Source organism: Toxotes jaculatrix, chromosome 7, assembly GCF_017976425.1.
Source record: "Toxotes jaculatrix isolate fToxJac2 chromosome 7, fToxJac2.pri, whole genome shotgun sequence".
Classification (NCBI taxonomy): Eukaryota; Metazoa; Chordata; class Actinopteri; family Toxotidae; genus Toxotes; species Toxotes jaculatrix.
Genome location: NC_054400.1, coordinates 13,837,165 through 13,860,311, shown reverse-complemented (window position 1 = coordinate 13,860,311; position 23,147 = coordinate 13,837,165). Strand labels below are relative to the sequence as shown.

Genomic DNA, 23,147 nt, shown 5'->3' with positions numbered 1-23,147 from the left:
CCCACACACATACAAATGCAGTCCTACACTGCATACTCGTCTTGAACACGCAAGCACACACACAAACTTGCAAAATACATGCTCTGAAATGTAGAATTGCACTTGAAGTGCAAAATTGTCTGTATTTTGCCTCCTAAGACAACAAGACTAAGAGAGTACCGCCATGCTAGCAGCTCTGTGAGATTGTACTGAAGACACAACAGTGCTTTGCTAACATTAGCATGCCCACAATGACAGTGCTAACATGCTGGTGCTATCCATGTATGACGTTTACTATGTTCACCATCTTAGTTTAAGGTGTTAGCATGAATGAGAAGTCCCTGTATCACCACATTTATTGCAACTCTTCCTAAACATGAACGTCTGAACCAAATTTCATGGCATTCCATCAAACCTAACCAAACATGGTCAAAAAACAGCAGATCTCCTCAAATTCAAAGTCATCACTCATACTAATCTATTCATTTATTCTCATTCTGAAACGTAAATGAAAATAAAAAAATCATTAGGTCAATGAAAGGAAAATGCAGTTGCAAACACCTGCAAGTGATATGCCCAATTGTTTAAGGTCGAACACACAGGACGAATACATTCTTTCCTACAGAGCAAAGTACGGCAAATCAATACAGTAAATGGTAAGCTGCAACACTGCAGAGGCTCTTAACTATGGTACATATCAGTCCAAGAGATGCTGCAGAGTCTGAGGATATCAAGGCAAGACTCAGAGTACCTGGACATCAAACCACACTAATCTCCCTATCCCTCCTCCTGTCCTTTCCTGTCTCCTCGCTCATCGGCCAGAAGGAGCTTAAAGGGAAAGAGCTCAGGTTGGGTAACAGACACCAAAAGCTTTCCTTTTTTCACAACAAGCTGTCCAGCAATGACCTATCAAATTCCTCTAAGACGATATTGCCTCATCCTCATTTCTCATTTTCTTTCTCTGCCTCTCTCTCTCTCTCTCTTTTATTTGGGCATGATGAGGATCCATTTCAATAACCCTGATCTCTCAATTCTTGTTTCAGTGAGTTACGTAACCGCCGCACTATCAGAATAACAATTGGGAGGAGAGATTAGCGCAATCGTCCACGGAGAGAGACAGAGAGGAAGATGAAGGGAGGGAGGGAGGCACTAGGAGGAAAATCTAAGGAAGCCCCTCTAAATATGACACATCATTTCACGTGCTGTTTCATAAATGAAAAGATTAAACTGTGCAGTGGGAGGACAAGCACAGACAGATGCTGCTAATGTTAATATTTTTGGTGGTTTACGCAAACCTGTCTTGGAGACCTAATGCTTTGCTGAAAGCACTGCAGTCCTACTTGTCAGTTCAGCTTCATTTACAATCATCAGCTGGAAAACACACCAGATAAATGGTCTGTGTCTCGCAAGCTTACGAGGATTATCAAAATCATGCATCATGCTTTTGTTTATTACAGAGATAAGAACAGGAAATAAGCAGGTGCAAATACTTATGGCTTCAGTCTTAAAATGAAAGAATGAATCACTGCATCTTCATCACTGATCAACAATTTAAAAATATCCTCAGGCTTTGGAGTTTTGGGGAAGCCTAACCCCCGCAGAGGGGGAGGGCCTGCTGGATGCTTGATGTTCTGCTCGTTTATTTCGTTATTTTGTCTATTTTAACAAAGAACTGATTTTTTTTCTCTAATCAAAGGAGCCCAAAAGGGTGTGGTAGGGTATCTGTTTTAGAAAATCACTCAGTCTCTACTGGCTCATAAATAAAGACCTGCTATTGCTCTGGTAAAAGGGAGGAGGGGGGTGGGGGTTGGAGAACTGGCCTCACGTGTGCCTTCCATTCCCGCTTTTAATTAAAGGAGTAGAGGCTGCAGCTCCTGGCCAACATGCCCCAACAGCACTTACTGTAGAGCCAGGAGCTGGACTCACTGAGCCTCATTCCCAGGCTCGATCAACATGAGTGAGTGCCCTGGCCAGGCCTGCTGAGTCATCTGTCTGAGGGGTTCCACAGGGCCACCTGGGCTGCAGCCACACACAAATGCATGATGTGGGATTCATTAGCACATATACACATCTGTGAAGCTTGAGCGGAGAGATGTGAGATGAACAGAGTGCTAGCTGGTTGAATTGCTGATGTGTTATGATGCAACACGCTGACACACACACACACACACACACACACACACACACACACACACACACACACAGGTTCAGAGGAATAGTTTGACATTTTGGAAAATACACTTAGATACACTTACAGGTTAGCCTAGCTTAGCACAAAGACAGCACATTTCTATTTCTTATGAGTAACTTGGTTTTGAAGAAGGCTCAAACTGAAGTATGTCTGGAGCATTTAGGATTCCTTGATTGACAGGTGTCGTAGCCTATCACACTCACACAGCCATGATGTTTTAGTCAGCTCTACCCCAGCTCCACTCTGTCGTCCAAACTGAGATTTTTTTTTTCCCAAACATCTGTCAAGACAGCAATGAGTGGTCATGTTTCCTTAGTTAAACTCAGCTGCTGGAGGTGGGAGAAGGGGTGAAATGGTTAGTTGATGAATTGATTGGTCAGACAGAAAAATGGATTGTCAAGACTTTTGATAATTGATTAACAGTTTAAGTAAATCTTCTCAACTGTGAGAATGTGTTGCTTTTCTCTGTTTTATGTCACCTCAAATTGAATATGCTCAGATTTGGGATTGTTGGTTAAACAAAACAAGCAATGTCTCATTTTGTAATACTTTATCAGCCAAACAATCAGAATAATGTCGCCCTAGTTGGGAGGACAAGCCAATATCCAACTGACACACACAAGAGGGGAAGAAAGAGGCCACTATTCATTTGTCTTAAGCCCAAAACAGATAGAGACAAAGAGCGCCACCTATAAAACCTTTAACTATCTACATGTTGTACTAGCCAATAATGAAACCAGCTACCACCTACCTGAAGAATGGTTAACTTAAAATTCAACACCTTAGTCACAGCCACCGAGGGTGCAGGTAAGCAGGTAGGCAGGGCTGATCAGCAGACAGGTGCTAAGAGTTGGCTCTGATGGGCTTAGTCACTGCTGCAGCACCCCTAATCCACTGCACCAAACCTGAACACACACTCAAGCACACACAGTCTTACATACACATAAACACAGCAACAACACCTTGACAGCACTACAGTACCAATCTGTCTCAGACATCAACACATTAACCTCAGTGAAGGCTCTGCTTCCTGTTCAGGCAGGGAGGGTAAGAGATTTTGGAGGGCAGACAGAGATGAGGCTGGAATGCTGATCCACTGCTGCCACCTCTGCTTTAAATGAAGATGGAGATAGCACTTAGATAGTACTTTCACCATTGCAATGTTCGCTGGCAGCCATGTTAGCTGCACAGTCCTGCACCACAGTTGTTGTTTAGAAACCTGAGCGTCTATACAACTGATTTTTACCTTTAAGATGCTTGATGGGCTGTGATCTGCAGCCAGCACCTCTGAGTGCCAGACAATATACAGCAACAGAGGAGCCATAGTGCATCCTGACCAGACTTATTGTATTGATGAGTCTGAGTACCAGAACTACTAATAGGTCCGCCCATGCCATGACTGGTTTTCTCTGCACTTCACTGCCTTGCAGGTAACAGTCTGACACATCAATAGCCATATGTATACACTAATGATGACCACACAGACTTACTCCAATAATCTTCACATACTTTCATCAATACAGTATTATATAGCTATGATTAAACAATAGTCAATTGTAAAAACTTGTGATGTGAGGATTTGGTGCTTTTTCTGACATTACAATCAATTCAGTAACTTTTGCTGTTGCTTGTCATGACAGCTCCAAGAAAGCGTGCAGGTTTTCTGGCATTTTATAGCCCTAATGTTTTGTTAGATTTTGTTTACACATCAAACGATCAACTAGTTAATCAAGAAAATATTAGTCATATTAATGAATATTGAAAATAGGCATTAGTTGCAGCCTGACAGTATTAATAACAATTCACGGAGGAGTAACAACTTTAATTTTAACTCATGCTTTGGAAGAATCATCTTTTTTCAGAGCATGTAGTGTTACAATTGCTGGGAGAAAAAAGCTGCTTTACATTCATTACAATTTGAAGATATTTGGATGATTTTGCCTTTGTTGATCAACCAATAATGAATCTGCAACAAGTCTGATAATCAATTAATTGTTTAAGTCATTTTTAAAGCAAAAATGCCAAAGATTCACTGGTTCTAGCTGTTAAAATTTGCTGGTTTAATTCATCTTCTGCGACTGTAAAATGAACAAACTGTTGGTTGGATCACATAAGCAATTTAATAAATATGGAAAAAAAAACCTTAGTTGCATCCCAAATACAAGAACAATTACAACAGGTGCATGTAAAGAGATTTGCATAAGCAGTCCCATGTAACCACACTGAAACACAAAACTTACATATACTCATTCCACCAAATGAGCAAAAGGCAAATGACACCGGAGAGAAATCCATATTATTGCACACAAAAATACTGCTCTGAACATACATCCTGAATGGGACTATTGGATTTGTTAAATAGCCCGAAGGCTCACCAAATAAGGATCACACATTGTAGCAGTAAAACAAATGGTAACAGGAGGAAGCAAACCTCTATATGGTCATAAAGAGGCCAATGGAAATTATTTTATGGCTTTTAATACCAGCTTACAAGACAATTGTAGTTTATTGTTTTGTTAAGAATTTGCAATTAGATACTAAATATTAAGTTGGACTAGTTTTCTTTAAAAAGCAAACAACTGGTAAATGTCCTGATTTTTTTCATCATAATGAGTAACAAAAGAAAGCGTTGATCATATTGGTGAATTCTTGGCTCTGTTTTCTGGTCACAATCCAACTAGTCTTTCTACATTTGATTTAAAGCAGATCATCATAATAGAGGAAGCTAAGAATAACTGCAATGAAAGAAAAAGCTTTCATTTGTCAGCCACCAAAATTAAGCTACCAGTATGTTAAGAACGCATGTGCCAAAATAACAATAGTAAGTCAGAATAAACAAAATACTGTGGCCCTGGAGTGGTAACATATCTTCAATTTTCCAACAGCCTGTTTAGAAATAAATAGCAGGTGTACATTTCATGTGACCTTGAAACAGTTCTGAATCTTTAATAAAGTAAACAGTCTAAAATGAAAACTGCACTAGATGACATTTTTTACCATTTTTTTTTGTTCCTGATGCTGATATGAGACAAACGATGCACACAGCAAAGCACTACTTCATACTTCAGGGCCATTGCCGCCAGGTAAACAACTTCACTCCAAAGCAGCGTTAGATGTAGACACAAACGCACATACAGAATGAGGTGAAAATAGGTGCTGACTAGGACAATAGGGCTTTGTTCAGATCCTGACAATGCTCATTTTTCAAGAGGAGCAAACTCATCAATAAAAGTAATTTGAGGACAACATTATCCACTGCTCAGCAACTGACCTGTGCTGTATAATACCACTACACCATGAAGCCAATTAAAATGGCACTTTCACCCTTTGATGATGAATTGTTACCTTTATGACCGTGGACATTCATCAGCAGACACTGATTCGTGTCCCCACAGGGATGGAAATAATCATGTAAAACACCAACATACATTAGTCACAAACAGTAAATTAAAGGGATTAAAACAATAAAGAGGCTCAGCAAAAGGGTGAGCAATGTCTTCAAAAGACCCTAAATTAAAATGAATTTTTAAAAAAAACCTAAGGATTTTGAATCTAAAACACTAGCTAGAAGCCCCTAGAGGCCATAATATTCATTAGACCAAACTGGACCAAAGGAGACTAAGCCAGATGAAGGTCTATATAGCCGGCTGACCAACTGACACCCCCATCCTTTTAAGGCCCTATACTCCTGCTACTGTGACTAAAAATACCTGAGCAACAATAAATCAACCAGTGTAAGCTGAAACAATTCAGTGTACAAGACATGTAAAGATCAATAAAACAAGTTACGAGTGATTCTTCAAATAACTCAAAACACATCAATTGTGCAGGAAAAATGATAGAAATGTCTCCAGTGAAGAGGGAAACTGAAGCTTACATAACAAAAGCCTGGCTTGCTGGTAACAAAATGATACAGGAAAAAAAAAAAAAAACTGGTGAGTGTGCCAGATTGTTAACATGTGTGAGCAAAATGTATAGAGTGGTTAAATTTAAAAATATGGTTCTGTCACAGAGGAAGTGTTGACCTTGCCTGCACTGCGAGGACAGGGACACTCCCGAGGTGCAGGTCGATACACAAGACAGCTGATGGAACAACTACCGAAAAACAGGTGTCGAGTGGCAAACAAAGAAAACAAACCAAGTGCGAGGGTGGCTATGTTAACCTCTATGCATAAATAAGAAGATACAATCAGTCAATTTATGAATTACAGTCTGTAAAATTTTGACATCGTAGCTGCAGGCATCAGAGAGGAAACAAAGAGGGCACTGGAGAGAAAGAGAGATAAAGAGAGAGAATTCCCCCAGTATTAACATCTGCTCCAGAAACCAGGAATGGCTGTAAGCCGGTGTTAAAAAAGGAAGAGAGGTTGGGAGGGGGAGCTGGAGGGGAGTCAGGAAGCTTATTTAAAAGACTTACGTGGTTACGCAAGTGATATGGGATCCTCTGAAACCATACACTTTCAGTCAAAGTTGGGCTGCATTGGTACCCTCATCAGAAATCTCATCCTGGTCACATTCATACTGTCAGAGCTGCAGGTTTTCCCTTCTTGAATCTCATCTTACCAGACTTGCACTCACACACACATGCATACTACTCACAGGCATATGTTCACCATCTTTCACACACTGGGTTTTTTTTAGCAAAAGCAAAAGGTTGATAAGATCTGTCCCTTAGAGAGGGTAGAGGGCTAGAGAAGGAGAAATATGGAGAAACCTTAACTTCATTGGAGTCGCTGGCTCATGTCAGTCATCGCAGACAGAGCGGTGGCATGTGTGTGTCTGTGATGAAAGGATTGGGTCTGACTCTCCGACAGAAAGAGCTGAAGAGCAAACCCCTGCTGAGAGACAACCATCCCAGGTGTATCTGAGTCATACCACCTTTCCCTCTCTTCTTGCTGTCTTTCATTTCTTCCTTTGATTTTGCTCAAACACACCCTCTAAACCCTTCTTACTCTACTTCATACAAGCACACGAAAAAGAAAAATCTAATCCCTGTATCGGCCTTTCAACCCTGCCTCCCCTCTCTCGGAGAGTGGAGGCTGTACTGTGTGTCTGTCCATAACACTGTCTCTACTGCATCAGCATCAGATTGGTTTACAGCCAGCCTGGCACAGTGCAGGCTCACAGGGCGGCTGGACTCATACTCGGTTGCTGAGGACCAATTTGCCACCAATACACAACAGCACAATCTGCAGATGACTCATTTTCATTAATGAGTTTGAGTGAAATGCGACGAGCAGCCAGAGGAATAAAGTAGACTCGGCAGCTTGATGATACGTCCCTGCAGTCGGTGACTGGCGGACCAGAGATTTATTGTTTACAATGAGCCCCGCCGGTCGCTCCAGCTCTGCTTGGGACTTCTCAGTCAGACAGAAAGAAGCCTGCAGGTACTGCTCTGCGGTCATGACAATGCCGCACGGAGGAAAAGCTGAGAGGAGAAGAGAATGGACCGTTGCGGAAACCGGCAAGCTCACTGTCCTCGTGGAAGATTTGTGCTGTAGTGAGATTTCTCTCACTGACACCATACCGCAGTGTGAAAACAAAGAAAGAGAGGAGACAGAGAGAGGGGACGAGACAGAGATGTGAAGAGGGACAGAGACACAGTGAGAGGAAGAGTACTACGCTGCCTTATCAGACGGCTTAGACAGGACAGTCAATAAAGCAGGTATAAAGCAGTCGAGAGGAGTAGGAAAGCATGCAGTGTGTTGTACCGTTTGTCTGTATGTGCAGGACATACATGTGTGCCAGGGAGACTGTGTGTACACACAGTAGAAACACACTCATGACTGGGTTTCCATGTGTGCCCCGGCACCCCTGACCACAGCTTAGCATGAGAGAGAAAGAAGGGGGGGGGCGTCTCAACCTTCCTGCCCCCCTCTCCAGCCGCCCCTCCCTCCCCACCCTACCACCCCACCCCTGACTACCCCACCTGTGATTAGCCCCAGTACCTTGCGCTTTTTATCCCGCGAGCGACTCCTCTTTTTGACCCTCTCCTCCTCCTTCTCTTTGCGCTCCTGCTCTGCCTGGGCTTCTAAATCCTTGTTCTTGCGGAGATGTTTGGCGGCTTGTGCCATGGTGTTGGTAGCGGGGGTCTGGGCGGCGTTGGCGTGTCCAGATCCTACGGCAGTGGACTGGGGGGGACTTCTACCTGGTTCGGGCCAACACTAGCGCTGCTGCTGCCGCTGCTGCTGTGCGTTCCTCTATGGCCCTGCAGAGTCTGCGAGCGTGCTCACCCTCTGCCTCCTACTCCTCCTCCTCCTCTTCAGCAGTGCAGTCACAAACACACCGGCAGTCCTCAGCCGTCTGCTGTGAGATGCTACTGCAGCGCAGCTCTCTCTCTCCCTCTCCCGCTCTCTCTCCTTCGCTCTCTCTCTCTCACTCTCTCCAATGCACACTCTCCTTCTCAGTCGTTCATGTACACTTCCTTCGTTCAGTTTTTTCTTCTGCTCTCTGGTCTGCCTCCTTTGCTGTGGAGAGGAAAATGGATAAATAACAGTGAACAAACTGCTTTTCCTTTTGTTTTAGTTGTCTTCCTTCTCTACATCATCCTTCCCTTCACTGCTTAAACATGCTGTAAAACTGCTTCGACCCCCCCCCCCCACACCTCCCCATCAACAAAGATTAAAAAGGGATGAACTGACAGTGAGTTGAGGAATAGCCTGAGCAGCTTTAAATCAAAGTCAGCTCTCCCTCCTCACATTGCATTGATTTTGTTTCCTTTTCCTGTATTTAATTTCTCAGTATCTCATAGTCCTGCTGTGTGTCCATCTGTGGAGGATCGCTAGGCTGCACAGGGAACCCGTCATCGCCACAGCCAATCACGCTATCACTCACTTCCTCTCACACACACACACACACACACACACACACACACACACACACACACACACACACACACACACACACACACACACACACACACACACACACACACACACACACACACGCCAGGATACCAGAGGAAATAAAAAAAATCTAAAACATGCATGAGGGAAAAAAAAAACTCCCTCTTCTCGCTTACTCTTTCCCTCTCTCTTCCCCTCTCGCTCACTCTCTCTCTGCGCCCTCCTCCCTCTTTACTGTTCAGGCGCTGCAGCAGACAGGATTGGTACCCATGCAAGGATGTTGGTGCAGTGTGCTTGTGTATATTAGGGTGAGCCTGTGAGCAATAAAAGGCTATTCCATATCACTCCCTGACCGTCTCTTGCAAAGTGTGATACAGTAACATCATCAAAGGTTTTGCTTAATTAACTTCTTCCTCTGATTTCCTGCGTTCTTTTTCTCCTCTTTCCCTCACCTCCAGTTATAATTTTGAATACAATAAAAGACACTGGGTGGTATTAATACATGTATTATAATATAAACGGTTTCTGTGTGTACTACTCATGTACAATGTATGTGTGCACAGGGGGAAAAGAGGTCCACACGAAGGGAGGTGCTGATAGAGCCAGCACCTGTTTACTGGTACTGCTCTCCTGTATCCTCTCTCTCACCACCCCCCTCCCCCCACCTCTCTCCCCCTCTCTCCTCCCCTCCCCTCCCTCTCTCCTCCCTGCAATGCTGCTGACGCAGGCAAAAAAGATCCTTTAACATCTCTCTTTGCCCGGCTCACTATACATCACACGTACAGTTCATACTGATACTGTAGACTCACAAACATACACACATACACACACACACACACACACAGTCCACATGCATGCCAACACACGTGCTTCAGTGTATACGCACACACACACACGTACACACAAAGAGGGACAGTTGGAGAATACCTGTTATCAGAGTATTTTGCAGTCACATCTTAATTTCTGTCTCATTTTCACTGTCTTTCATTAGTTATTTCAGATGACTTCATTACAGAAAGTACAAAAACAAGCAGGATATTACTGTCCCCTATCACACATTTTCAATATGTAATTTCTTTTCCTATTATTACAGTAACTGTTAAATCTTTTCTGACAGTTATCAGTGGAGTGACTTGTTTTATTGAGCCAAATGTGAATGAAATTAGAGCAATTCTAGGCTGTTTATTATGTAATGGCAAAATGATGCTACAAAATTAAGACTGCTTCCATCTTTTGGGCCATTCTTTGTACACTTCACTCATAATCCACTGCTGCTTCCTGTCCATATTGCTGTACTTATTTCTTTCTCTCTCTCTTTCTGTTTTTCCTCTGCTCTCTTGCCAAGGCTTCCCCTGATCTGATAGCAGCTCCCTCTCTATACTGCAGCATACTAATGAATAGGACTGGTGATATTGCCTTCTGTCTGCAATGCTACTACACAAATCACTTGCTCATGTGGCCTAGCTATGACACAAACAAACACAAATACTGACGGGCTGACAGCTCTGTGGCAAGAGATCCATCACAATATCGAACTCCTGGGAAATGTGCCTAAATGAATCACCAGCAGCACTGACTGCACTGGTAATAAGAAGGTTTTTGCTTAGCCAACTAAATTGGTCTTGTTAAGATATGCTCTTGCTGAGCTAATGGAGGGGCAGTTTTACAGTGGATTTTAACACATCTGGTGGGACCACTTATTGCAACAAGATCATCTGGGGCTGAACCTGGAGAGCCTCTATGGAGAACAGGGCGTCCAACACCCATCACATACCAACAAACCTACAGTCTCTGATGGTTTGATCCGCAAGGAACCTTAATAGTCAGAGAGACACTTTAACAGAACAACCTGGTACAAACATCTGTTTAAATCCCTGTCAGATTTATGGCTGAACCGGCAAGGATACGTTTTCAAAGTACTCACTGTTTGCAACTGTGATATCATGTGTGAGTGATGTAACTAGCGTTGTATTGTGATGCAAGTTACTGCTCAATCTTGAAATTTAATGGAAATCAGTGGCTAGTAAATCCATCTAAAACATATGGTTTGATTTGGAAAAGGAGGGTAGTAATATAAAATACAAAAATGATGCATTTATGCATCTTGGAATTTTGTTTGTTGTCAGCCATAGGAACCAGTGGCATCTAACGAGAGGATCAACCAACCAATCAGCCAACCGTCAAGGATATTTAGCTTGTTACAGTCTAATTAAAACAAGACAAACATAACAGAAGTGAGTCAAAATGATACTCGCTAAATGTAAACTATGATTTGCCTCTCCTCTTCATTTTGACTCATTTCACCTATCTAAACAAAATGCCATATATGCAACTGCTTGTCAAACCAAATTTATTAATGTTTTGTGAGTGTGTGTCATTTGTGAGATGTGACATTGCCACCATCTGAATGTAAACGGTGCTCACAACTGCTTTTGTGCAAGGGGCCTCTGGAATTCAGACATATCTAGCAGATGGTGCCCTGTTCTCATGGTATTTTAAATGTTAAAATTTCCATTTTTTTTTACCACTACTAGTTTTAGTACTTTAAGGACTCATCCATGTTGGCAAAAAACCTGCTTCCTCCAAGGTCAAGAATAAACACTGAACCTCCTTCAAGCACTAAAAAAAAGAAAGAAAGAAATTCGAACATAATTAGAACAGCTTAAATTCAATGACAACTCAGCAAATTCCATCTGCTAACGAAGATCATGTGGTGTAACTGAAAGCTCCAGAAGCCCTTTTCACAAAAGTGATTTAAGCGTACTGTTTATACATAGATCTCAAATCATGGCAATGTCATGTTTCACAAACAGCACTGTGCTGAGATTCTTTTCTTAACATGCACTGATTTTCTTTGTTAGAATATAGGAGACGAAAACCTTCAAAACCACTGGAACTGACCTTAAAACCACATGTAAGTCTGTTTTTGTGTTTCAGAGCACACCCCGTGTATACAGACAGTCCCTGGGGTGGTCCTGCCTGGGACACAAAGGGACAGGTTGTGTGGACCTAGAAGGAGAAAAAAACACACAGCTACTGCCCAAGCTCTCTTCAGCGTGATGGCCAGCACCCACTAGCACATTAACCGCTCCACTGCTCCTCTAAAAACAGTGGATAGGACACGACAGAACCACACACACACACACACACACACACACACACACACACACACACAAACTCACCACAGTGAAAAGAAACAGGAGAGACAGCCAGTTCGACACATGGAAGCATACTGTATATAATCTCACCATCGAATCCAGACCCTCAGGATAGCAATACAGTCAATCAGTCATGCAACACATGTTTAAGTGTAGCCAGATTCAGAGGCATGTCTCAGTTTGAAACTGAAACCCAAACAGTTTACTAGTTTCCATGTCTTCAAATGCCACATTCTGCAGGTCAAGTGTGTGTTAACAACTGAAAACTACACAGTCCTTGAACTGGACTTTCTTGCCCGTCATCCTCAAAAGTAAATGTCAGTTTTACAGTGATTCACACCCCACGCTACAGGTGAAACTCTTGAGACTAAATCCTCATTTCCTTCTCTAATTTAGTCATCCTCCTCATCAGGGACAGATCACATGGGCGCATGGGTCTGGAGAATATTTCTAAAACAAAGACTTCATTAGATCAGAATTAGTCATAATGACAGGAAAGCTAATAATGCATCTTATTGCTTTGCATCAGTCATATTCACATGAGCAGCCGTAGCTCATGTACAGATGCAGATACAGCCAACTGTGCTGCTGGTTTTTACTATGCCGCTCATGTTGAATCCACTTCAACAGTTCTAATACAGCCAGTCTCCAGTGTGTTAGCTGGCAGAGGTCCACAGTCTAAAGTGAGATACAGTATTCTGCAGGCCTGTGCCATCCTCTGCACCATCAACTGTGGCTTATAGCAGAGTTATTTTAGCAGCAGCGTTAGTCAATATCAGCCAAAATGAGATGATGGGATGAACAACAACCCTTGCTGTATTTGCACTACTACAGTATAGATGAACACTGCGGACCATTTTGTGATTTCAAGTGGATCAAAGGATCATAATACTGCCCTTTTAACCACGTGAAACAGATTATGCTTGGTCGTCACAGAAGATCAATTGGAAAGGCAAGAAACATGAAGCAGGGAGGAACAGAGGTCAGATAGTACCCCCTATTGATGATTAGGGGGTACTGCGACAAACAAGGACAGGAACATTGGATACATTGGTCTGAGGTAAAACATGAAGGGTCTTGGTAACAACCTACCGAGGAAATTTGTCCATTCAAGGGCCTTTAATAAAACACCTTACAGTACAATTCAACAGTTGAAAGAACCAGATTAAATTAAATCTGGCAGGACAAAATGGCATCACAATTAAAGCAGAGACAACAAGTGTGGAAGAATTAAGAGTAATTCATAATGCTGATTAAACCATTGATCATAGCGCCCCCCACAGGCAGCTCTTACAGGATTTGGAATGAGCATATGCACACAAACACACACACACATCAAAGCTCAACACTGCACTGCAGCACACAGCCAACTCCGAGCAACACCACAGGACTGCTCAGTTCAGTGCCGCTCTGATAAGAACACACTGTTCACATATAATCACGCGTCCAAATTAAAAGGATGAAACGAATTCTATGTGCACATGAGCACTAAATTTTGTGTTTAATTAGTGCAAAAATTATGCATAGAACCCACAGGAAATGGATTTACAACAATTCTGATAAGCAATTAATCACGCAAGTTATTTATGAAGCAAAAATGACAAACATTCCCTGGTTCCAGCTTTTTCCATGTACGGATTTGTTGCTTATATTTGGTTAAATGGTATAAAAGGAACATTTTTCACTTTTAGATTGTTTGTTGGGGAAAAAAAGCAAGTCTGCATCACATTAACTTGACCAAACTAATATTAGTTGCAGGTGTACTGTTCAATCATAGTGTATTTTCAGGTGTTCTTGGTATTTTGTACACCCCCGGTAAATCTAATGCAGGCTGGACATTGTGCTGTCATCCTTTCCCTCCTGACATTTGGCTAGTGGTGCATGAAGAGAGGATCCCACAGGTTAGCTCAGAGACCTGAAATGCTCCTTTAGAAACATCTCTCTCTCTCTCTCTCTCTCTCTCTCTCTCTCTCTCAGTCTGTCTTTCTGTCTCTCTCTCCCCCTCTGTGCTGGCACTGCACCACCAGAGAGAGCACTGATTGGGAAAGCCATATGGCAGGTAACAAACCAAGGGCAGGCTTCATGTCCACACTGTGCCGTGGCTCAGGCACCCTGCCACCTCATCTAAAGAGCTCATCTGATTTGGCTCTGTCTTCTAGGCAAGTATGTAGACCAGAGCTCAGTGTAAATATGACACGAGTGTTACTGACGCTGCATCACCACCAGCTCGGTGGTGTGAACAGCAGCTCAGAGTAGTCTCACAGCTGCAGAGTCAGCAGTGAATATGACAGTCACACCCACAGTGAATGACAAAGGCCTTAGGCAGACTGACAATCACTGCTGTTATGTGCAATGGCTCTGTGAAAGCACAGCGCAGGAGTGTGTAGGAAAAGCACTTTGTTTTCAATTGGTTGTTAAAAGGGGGCTTGTCTAGTGATGGTAACAGTTCCGTAACTGCCACTATCTTTTCACTGTGCGGGAGAAATGTGATGAGTCTGATGAAATCTACAGCATTTCTTGATTGGAATTTTAAAAATAGCTCAGAGTGAAATCCCTTGTTTTTGTGAATCATTCAGGTGAGTCTGCTGCAATAAAAAAACAACAAAAAAAAAAACAGAAGCTGCCATCTGTGAACTGTGAAGTACAACAACTGCAGGTTCAACAATGCTGGCAAAGTTTCACAGAGAACACAGGCAAGGGCTTTCCCAGTGTGGTCAGATGTGGGAACAGTGACACATTTTTATCTCTCACACGATCTTATCAACACACTCCAGTCATCGATTTAAAGCCTCTGAACACAGCTCAATGAAGAGAAAAAAAGCTATGAGAAGTGACTCAGTGTGCCATACCCAAAATACTGGTTGCCTACCTGGAGCATTTCCCACAAAGTCCCTGAGCAATGAATGAACATCACAAAGATTAAGGGAAAGGGAAAGCAACAGTATGCATGGGTCCTTTGACAAACGACACTGCAGCAGCTGAGATACATTTATCCAGTTCTCTTCTGCCATCTAGTGGTGCCACAGTGCACATGACTTCTACACAACACTATAGTTCATTGATCAGACTGAAGCAGTGAGTGATAATGTCTCACCTTCTGGTCTCACCTCTCTGATTTATGAATGACTGATCGGTAAATGACTAAAGGTGATTATTTTCATGTAAAGAATGTGTCAGTGGTTGTATAATTGCTGATTTTAGGCTTTCCTTCAAACTCAGGAGTCTTGTTTAAAAAAAGGGGGATGTAAAAAAAAAGGCAAACATAGCATTTCAGAGTTTTTATAGTGAGACACAACAGTATTTTTGGTGATGCAACATTTTCAGATTTTTTGATTTCATCAAACTCATCATGTAAAACAGCCTGAGAGGTTGTAATTTAAAGTAAATTATGCAGAGACTTCAGAGTTTTGCGCAGCACTGAACCTGAAATGTCCTAACTTTACCACAAGGTGTGAGGATGGAGGAACGTTATGAGGAGGGTAAAAAGAGGACACGATTTAAAAGATTTACTACCTCAATGCTTAGCTGGCACACACAGGGAGAGACGGTGTGAACTTGAAGGCTGTCTGACCAGGGAACAAGATCACTGCAGATATCAGACAGACAGTTTTATATCTGTTGGAGGGCCAGTGTTACTGATAAATCACTGTCAGCATAATCAGTTCAGTGGACTGACTTCTTCTACTTTATGAAACATATTGGTGGGTGTTTCAATGAATTTACTAAAAATGATATTTACTTTAAATTACATTTTATATGGCATTTTACCAAAGCTTAATCAGCCTGCACATACTTAAGACCAGCTTGAGATAGATAACTTACAACTGTTGGATGAGGGACTTTACATCAGCTACTTCAATGCACCAACCTCAGAGAAGTTTTTTAAACTGTCTCTGCCTGTAACTGCTTCTCTAAAAAATAGGAATATACTTTGACATTAAGTAAATGAAATCTGTCTGTGATAAGTTTTATGTCTCCACCATTTGACTTTTATAAAACAATGGTTCCCTGGAATGTAGGGAGTCAAAAAAAAACTTCCAGTAGGCTTTAGAGGATGGTCAGTAAGAATAACGTGAAGTCTTATTTTATAAGCTGCAAACACGATAAAGAGTTTAAAGGCTAAAACATGCAAAAGCACTGATGATCATATGTTCTATATTCATGTAAATGCAGGGTTCACCTCACTGAAAAAATATGGCAAGATGTCAACAAGAGCGAAAGAGGCAAAGAGGGAGAATTAAGAGAAGAAAGGAAATGGAACAGGAAGTGCTGGGGAGGAGGAGGCCGGAGGCCGCTGTCCATCCCCCTGAGCCCCATTCCCTTCCCCTCGCTCCTCCCTCCTCTCATTCCTCATCTCCTCTCCTGCCCTCTCTCTTTTCCTCTGTGTATTTTTCTTCCATGGACTCTTTACACATGGCTTCCTCTAACCCCTTCATTAAAAGAATTATTCCATCCTCCTCTCAGTTCCATCCATCTTTTCCTCACAGGTGGCCTAACATTCTCCTTCTGTGATCAGAGCCACCATGCCTCTGAAACTTGTTGGCGTTAATCTGTTACTGAAGTGAATTTCAGAGTTATTTGATTCAGTTTAGCCAAATACAAGAACATCTGCTGATATTGTTTCGAATCTAGAAACCTCAGAATACAAAAGTACCCTCTGTGGACCGTTAGAGTAATTACTGGTTATCTTTTACAAGGTGTAACCGGAGCCAAGCAGACAGTGTCTCCCCTCGTGACACAGCGAGCCCTCACTTTGTCCCAATCTGTTCCTTTAGATGTACAGCCCGCCTCCTTCCACCTGTCTCCTATTCTCCCTTTCTAATCAGGCGTCCCTGCCAATCAATTTGATCGCCATGACAACATTTCGCATGACGCCCCCTCCAAACACCACCACCGCCGCCGCTGCCACCACCCACCCCAATAAACAAAAACAAAACACACACACACACAAAAAAAGAAGCTGAATTCCGTCAGCTCAGGATTGATGAGGGGGAGTCCTGTCAAAGCACTGAGATTAGATTAGAACTGAAGCACGCACACACACACAAACCACAACACAGCTCAGAGGCAGCAGGTGCTTTTGGTTAAACCTTAATTACATGATCTCTGATTTCTCTAATTGATATGGTAATGACTATGTAATTAATGCAAAAGCAGAAATACCAGCAGCTCTCTTAATGAATGGATTTATTTGATTAGATATCCTCCTGCATATTTATGCATGCTGCTATACAGAGGACAGCAAGACATATAAAATGGTTGTTTGTGGTTGTTGGTCGCAATGTTGCTACTGCTGGCGTGCCATGACTACAATACTGCATTTAACAGAATTATATATATAAACTTACACACACACACACATAAACCTAAATGAAGCTGAATGCTACAAATCATGGAAAGAAAAATGCTGAAACTAAAGAGATACTGTACTTCTTACACTGCAAATGATTCAAGTAAGAACACTGAAGAAAAGAAAAAATAAGCCTTGCTTTTCACAGGTAGGTGGCGCTATGGGGCTGCTTCACACACACAAGAGCCACAGTTTGCATGAATGAAGCTGATCATGAAGAGTGCTGATGCCTCCTCTGGAATTTGAAAAACATTTTTTTTAAGTTGCCATTTTAAGTCTGAAGAGATGTTTTGGTTTGAGGAACACGCACACTCACAAACACCATCACTCTCTCGTAGACATACACTCACACTGAGCTATAACTTCATCATTGGAAAAAGGTCAACTGTGACAACTAGATGTGACCCAACTGCAATTACTCCCTGCCCCTGCATCACTCGCAGGAAGGGAGGAGGGCGGATGTTTGGGGAGAGACTCCAGTATGACAAGTCACCTTCTGGGGGATGAGAAATCATTTCTACTGCTTAAATCGAAACATCCCCACTGCTCACTGACTTTAATATATGTCTCCATATGTCTTCTCCCCGCCTCTTGTGAGATATCTGGAGGGATGTTTTGTGGGGAAGGCAAGTGAAAGCACATGTGGGCCCTGACCAGGTGTGAAGAGCAGAGACCTCAGGCCTCTCCATCTTTCACTTAGCCATAAGCACACCACCCAGACACTGCTCTGACAGCTGATCTGGAGACTACTGTACCTGTCTTTCCTATTCATTCTGCAGCAGGTTGCAAAAGAGAGAGTTGAAATCTAAAACAGACAGGACTGACAGTTACCACCTAGGCCGGTGTGAGGTAACGGTTTACATTTTATGGTTATAGAATTAACAACAGTCCATCAGAAAAAACTGGTTATTCCACATTGATAGAAATCTTTTTTTAAGTATTTTTTTTAAACTAAGAAGAACAAGTGCATTGCCTACATCTCACGACAAGGGTACAGACAGCACTTTCCTGCTGCTGAGACTACAAAAAGTAAGTTAAAAAAGTCATATATATATATATATATAATTTATTTATTTTTTTATTTATTTTTTTACGGCCACAGAAGTGATTTATTAGACTTAAAAACTGCCTTAAAAATGTCTGTTCGATCGTTGTGCAGTTCACTGGCATCGAGACAGTTGCTTGTTTTAAAAAGTGCAGGCGAAATGTTTGTCATCCTCTGAAGTAGGAAGTCCATGTTCCAAAACAATGACACATGACTCAGAATGGGCGTGTTTGATGTTTACTCTGGGCCTAGCTGAGTTAGCTGCTGTACGCCGAGGCCAAAAGTCGTTCAAGTTATGGAAATATAAATCAAAACGACTGTGAAACACAAAATAAAACTTTCCACAAGCACGGTTTCGGATAAGACGCCTACTAATTCCGTTTGATCAAGCGCACATTTCGCGAGGCGCTCGCTCGCGGAGACAGACAGGAGAGGAGATAATACCATTAATGAATGGTGGAGCGCTAGTTGGTTAACTAACTTACCTCTGAATAATGTGTTTCTTACGGGGCCACTCGGGCCACGGTTGATGGATGGCCTTACAGAAGCCCGGTCAATTAGCCAAGCTGGATTTCCCTCCATGTCGGCTGCAGACAGCACTGGGAGAGCTCCCACCTCTGTCACGCGCCCTGGCTGTAATTAATCACCAGTGTGGGGCCTTCTCACCTCACACCGTCGCGCGCACAAACAGCCGATACGTGCGTTTGGCCCAAATTACATCCCCGCTCCTCTAATCTGGCTAATTGTCAATATTATACCCAGAGGAGGAGAAAGATCGTGATATAAAAACCCCTCCGATCTGTCCCACAGTACAGTCTGCATACTGCACTGCTCACAAAGACAAACCTGGTTTGCAAATGTACTAAAAGGCAGAAATAAGTGCGAAAGTAAAAACCGTAAGAGACAGGTAAGTAAAATAATGAGAGCATAAATTAATCATTTGGTGCCACACTTCACTTATGTCCCCATCACCAAAAACTAAAACACAGGTTTGGTCTCTCCAAAATTCATTGGCACAAAAACAACTGCATCTTAGTGTGTAATGTTTTCTGATGCTGTTAGTGGGTTGTTTGATGATAATGTTTGCACAGGCATACAGCAGTAAAGCAGCTCTATGTTACATAATGATCAGAAACACAACATCATTTACTTTCTATTTCTATCTTCAGCTACTGATCAACAATTAATATGCTTCAGATTAATAAGATATATGTTTCTGATCATTTTTTCAGTGTGAAATCAGAAACAGGATCTGGATATAATGACTTTTAAAATGTAATGTCTCTTGGAGGTGTCATTCTAGTTAGAACTCTCACCCCATGAAGCTGTTACTGTGCAGTTTTGTCTCTCTCTTATACATACACACAAACACACACACACACACACACACTCAAAGCACAGATTGAGAGGCAGGGACAGAAACGTCACTCTGTGTTCACAGAACATATTCCTGTGGTCCTGTGGACAAAAGCAGCAGGCTGACAGATGAGGTTTTTGTCTGGGGGCAGGGAAGCTATGTGTTGCTGCTGTGCTCTGTGTGTGTGTGTGTGTGTGTGTGTGTGTGTGTGTGTCTACATGTGTTTCTGTGGATGTGTGGATTGTTTTTGGTTTGAAACTATTGTGAGGACATTTTGGCCGGTCCCCAACTTCAAAGGACTGTTCGAGTATTAAGACTTGGTTTTAGGGTTCAGGTTAGAATTAGATTTAGGTTAAGGTTAAGGTTAGGGGCAGGGAATGAATTATGTCAACAAGCATCCTCACAAAAATAGAAAGAACAACATCTGTGTGTGTGTGTATGTGTATGTGGGTACACACGTGGTGTGTTGTTGCTTATGCATATGTGCATGCATGCATGTCTGAGCTTGTGTGTGCACCTATATGTGAATGTGTGTGTTTACATGTGTGTATATATGTGTGTGTATTTTGTTGGGGGGGGTGGTCTCATGGGGCAGCTCTGTGTCTGTCCCATCTGCCACCCCACTCTACTGACACCCAAGGGAATGGCAGAAGGGGTGGGGGATTAATTTTGAAAAAAGGAATCGGGGTCCAGTGGTCTAATGGGCAACAATGCAGGTTTTACTGATGGGCCAAAGGCAAAGGACACTGGCTGGGTGTGTGGAAACCAATCTACCAATCTATTTGACAAAACAGTGGGCCACCCCTGTCAAGCTCTGCCTGAGTCTGCCTAATAAGGCACACAAACCCCTGAAATTATGCCTCAAATGAGAAAGGGGTGCACTGTATTTTACACACACACATGCACACACACACACACACACAGACGTTATATACACCCGGGGCTAATGTCAGCCTAATGCATGTCCATGCTGTGGCCGGAGGGCTAATTGGGTATATAAACACAAACACATCCCTTGAGAGGTGAGAGGGGAAGGGTGTATATTATGCTATATGCTCCCACTATTGTAAGGAAGACAATTCTGTAATTTAAACATAGAGGCTCATCAGTACTTTAGCTGTATCAATGATGAAAGATGACATGGTTTTTGCTCTCACAAGCCCGGCAGCTAGATGCTCCTTTGAAGTTGTGCATGCAGTGTGATGTGGAACGACTTGGTGGCAGGTGGCACCTCATCCTGTCTTTATCCAAACTGTGATTAGAAGACAGTAAACGGTGCTGCTGCAGCCACTACAGCAACAGCAAAACAGTCATGTGGAAGAGGAGCATATGGCTCCTGCACCACTGGGCAGAAGGAGCACTCAGCAAGATGAATGCTGAGGTGCCTGCAACAAAGCTGACTTTAACTTGTCAAATTAACAGCATATCAAAAGAGAGAGAGAGAGAGAGACTGAGGGACGAGGAAGAGGCAGCAGCCTGAGCGTTTTTTGACAAGTGCTACTTGATGGTGACAAAGACAGCACAGAGAGAAACAGTGACTTGCTGTTGAGGTCAGATCACAGACGGACACTGTCAGATGTTTGAAGTCCCAGTGTCTCTAACTGTCACTGCACAGAGCTGTTGATAGACTGTTTGTCCATACATGTATCATACAGACACGCACAGACATGCATCCACTAGGTGCTACGCTGCCCGCTCACTGCTTTGAGCACTATGTTAATGAAACAGTTGCTGTTTCCTGGCATAACATTAATTACCCGATCAAAATAGAGTGGGTAATTAACTGCCCTTCTTTACCAGTGCTAATTACATTAGCAGAGGAGGGCCATTTCAAGGGAGCAAAAGGAGAGGAGAGAAAGAAAGACGGGATGAAGCGGTACCAAACAAAGACTGAAAAAACAAGGCAGTAGTGAGGCTCATGCCTACGTGTGTGTGTGTGTGTTTTAAGAGAGAGAAAGAGACAGAGAGGAGGAGGCCACGTTGGAGGGAGACTCATGTGGTTCTCACTCGGGCCCCCAGAGGCTTGGTCCTCAGAGAAAAGCAGGCTTATTGGAGAGGAGAGAGATGGGAAGGGGAGGGGGGGGGGGGGGGGGGGGGGTGGTGGTGGTGTTGTTGTTTATCTTGACATGCTCTACTCAGTCTTTAACGCTCGCATCACAATTAAGATGCTGCGGCTCATCAGCTATGTATACAAAAAGTGTAGCAAACTGCACGAGCACACAGGTGATGGGCACAGTCAAAAATAGATCCAGCAGAACCTTGAAATGTGGAGCCTTGTAGGAAAATCTTAATGTCCTGGAAATTGTCAGAAAATAGACAGATAATGCTGCACACATGTAAAACGAAACCACCAAGATAATACAGAATTTAATGCAATGTGAGAACTAAAACTACTTAAATCAGTACCAGTAGCTTCTTTTTCTCAATCGTTTTATTTGGAGCACAAAATATAATTACACCTTGAGATATACAAATCACATTTGCACCATTTTTTTGTACCGTTTCAAAGAAAGATGGCTTCAAAAAACATAATATTAAATTGCTAATAATTTTTAAATAAATAAAATTAACCAAACTCTAAACAAAACAATTTTGCAAATGTCACCTACTCTTTGTGTTCTTTGTTTTCACGTCCTGAGAATGAAGTTTGTGTTGTGATGACAAAAATCAAAGAATAAGAATAGCATGATGTGGGTCAATGAACACCTAATACGCCCCGTTCTTTTCTACTGAGCAGTTGTGCTTTCATTTACTGTACTGCATAGTGACTAAAGACCTGTACTGGGTTGAGACATTTAAAATGATACTGTAAAATCTATACGTTGTAGTCATATACATTTAAATTTGCAATGTGGATGAAATAATATCAGGGCATTGGTGTGACAAAGCATGCATTATAAGTGAAATTAAAAAGGATAAGGCTAACTAACATTTTTCCTTTACACAAGGACAATAACCTTCTTTAACTGTGGGCATAACATAAGGATTTTGTTATGCAAGAACCTGCAAACAGTGGATGTTTTAATCCAAATAACTAAGTTTATCTTCTCCACAGAAAAATCCATTCCCTCTGATCATTTATCAAATTAATTAGCAGTTGTTGAGATAACTTCATTTCAGTAACAGTTGGAAAAAGGACCACTTTATAAAAACACGTTTATATTATCCCCTAAACTAACTATAATAAGTTAAATTGCTTGTTCTTAAATAAATCAATATATG

At 42.3% G+C, this 23,147-nt stretch overlaps 1 protein-coding gene across 1 annotated transcript in view; it reads right to left on the bottom strand.

The window, feature by feature from the left end:
* Nucleotides 1–8,244, bottom strand: part of ank1a (ankyrin 1, erythrocytic a) — an 86,505-nt gene extending 78,261 nt beyond the window's left edge. Inside the window, exon 1 of the mRNA XM_041042068.1 lies at nucleotides 8,119–8,244. Coding sequence (XP_040898002.1) covers nucleotides 8,119–8,244 — 126 coding nt within the window. The remainder of the gene's footprint in view (nucleotides 1–8,118) is intronic.
* Between the last annotated feature and the right edge of the window lie 14,903 nt (nucleotides 8,245–23,147).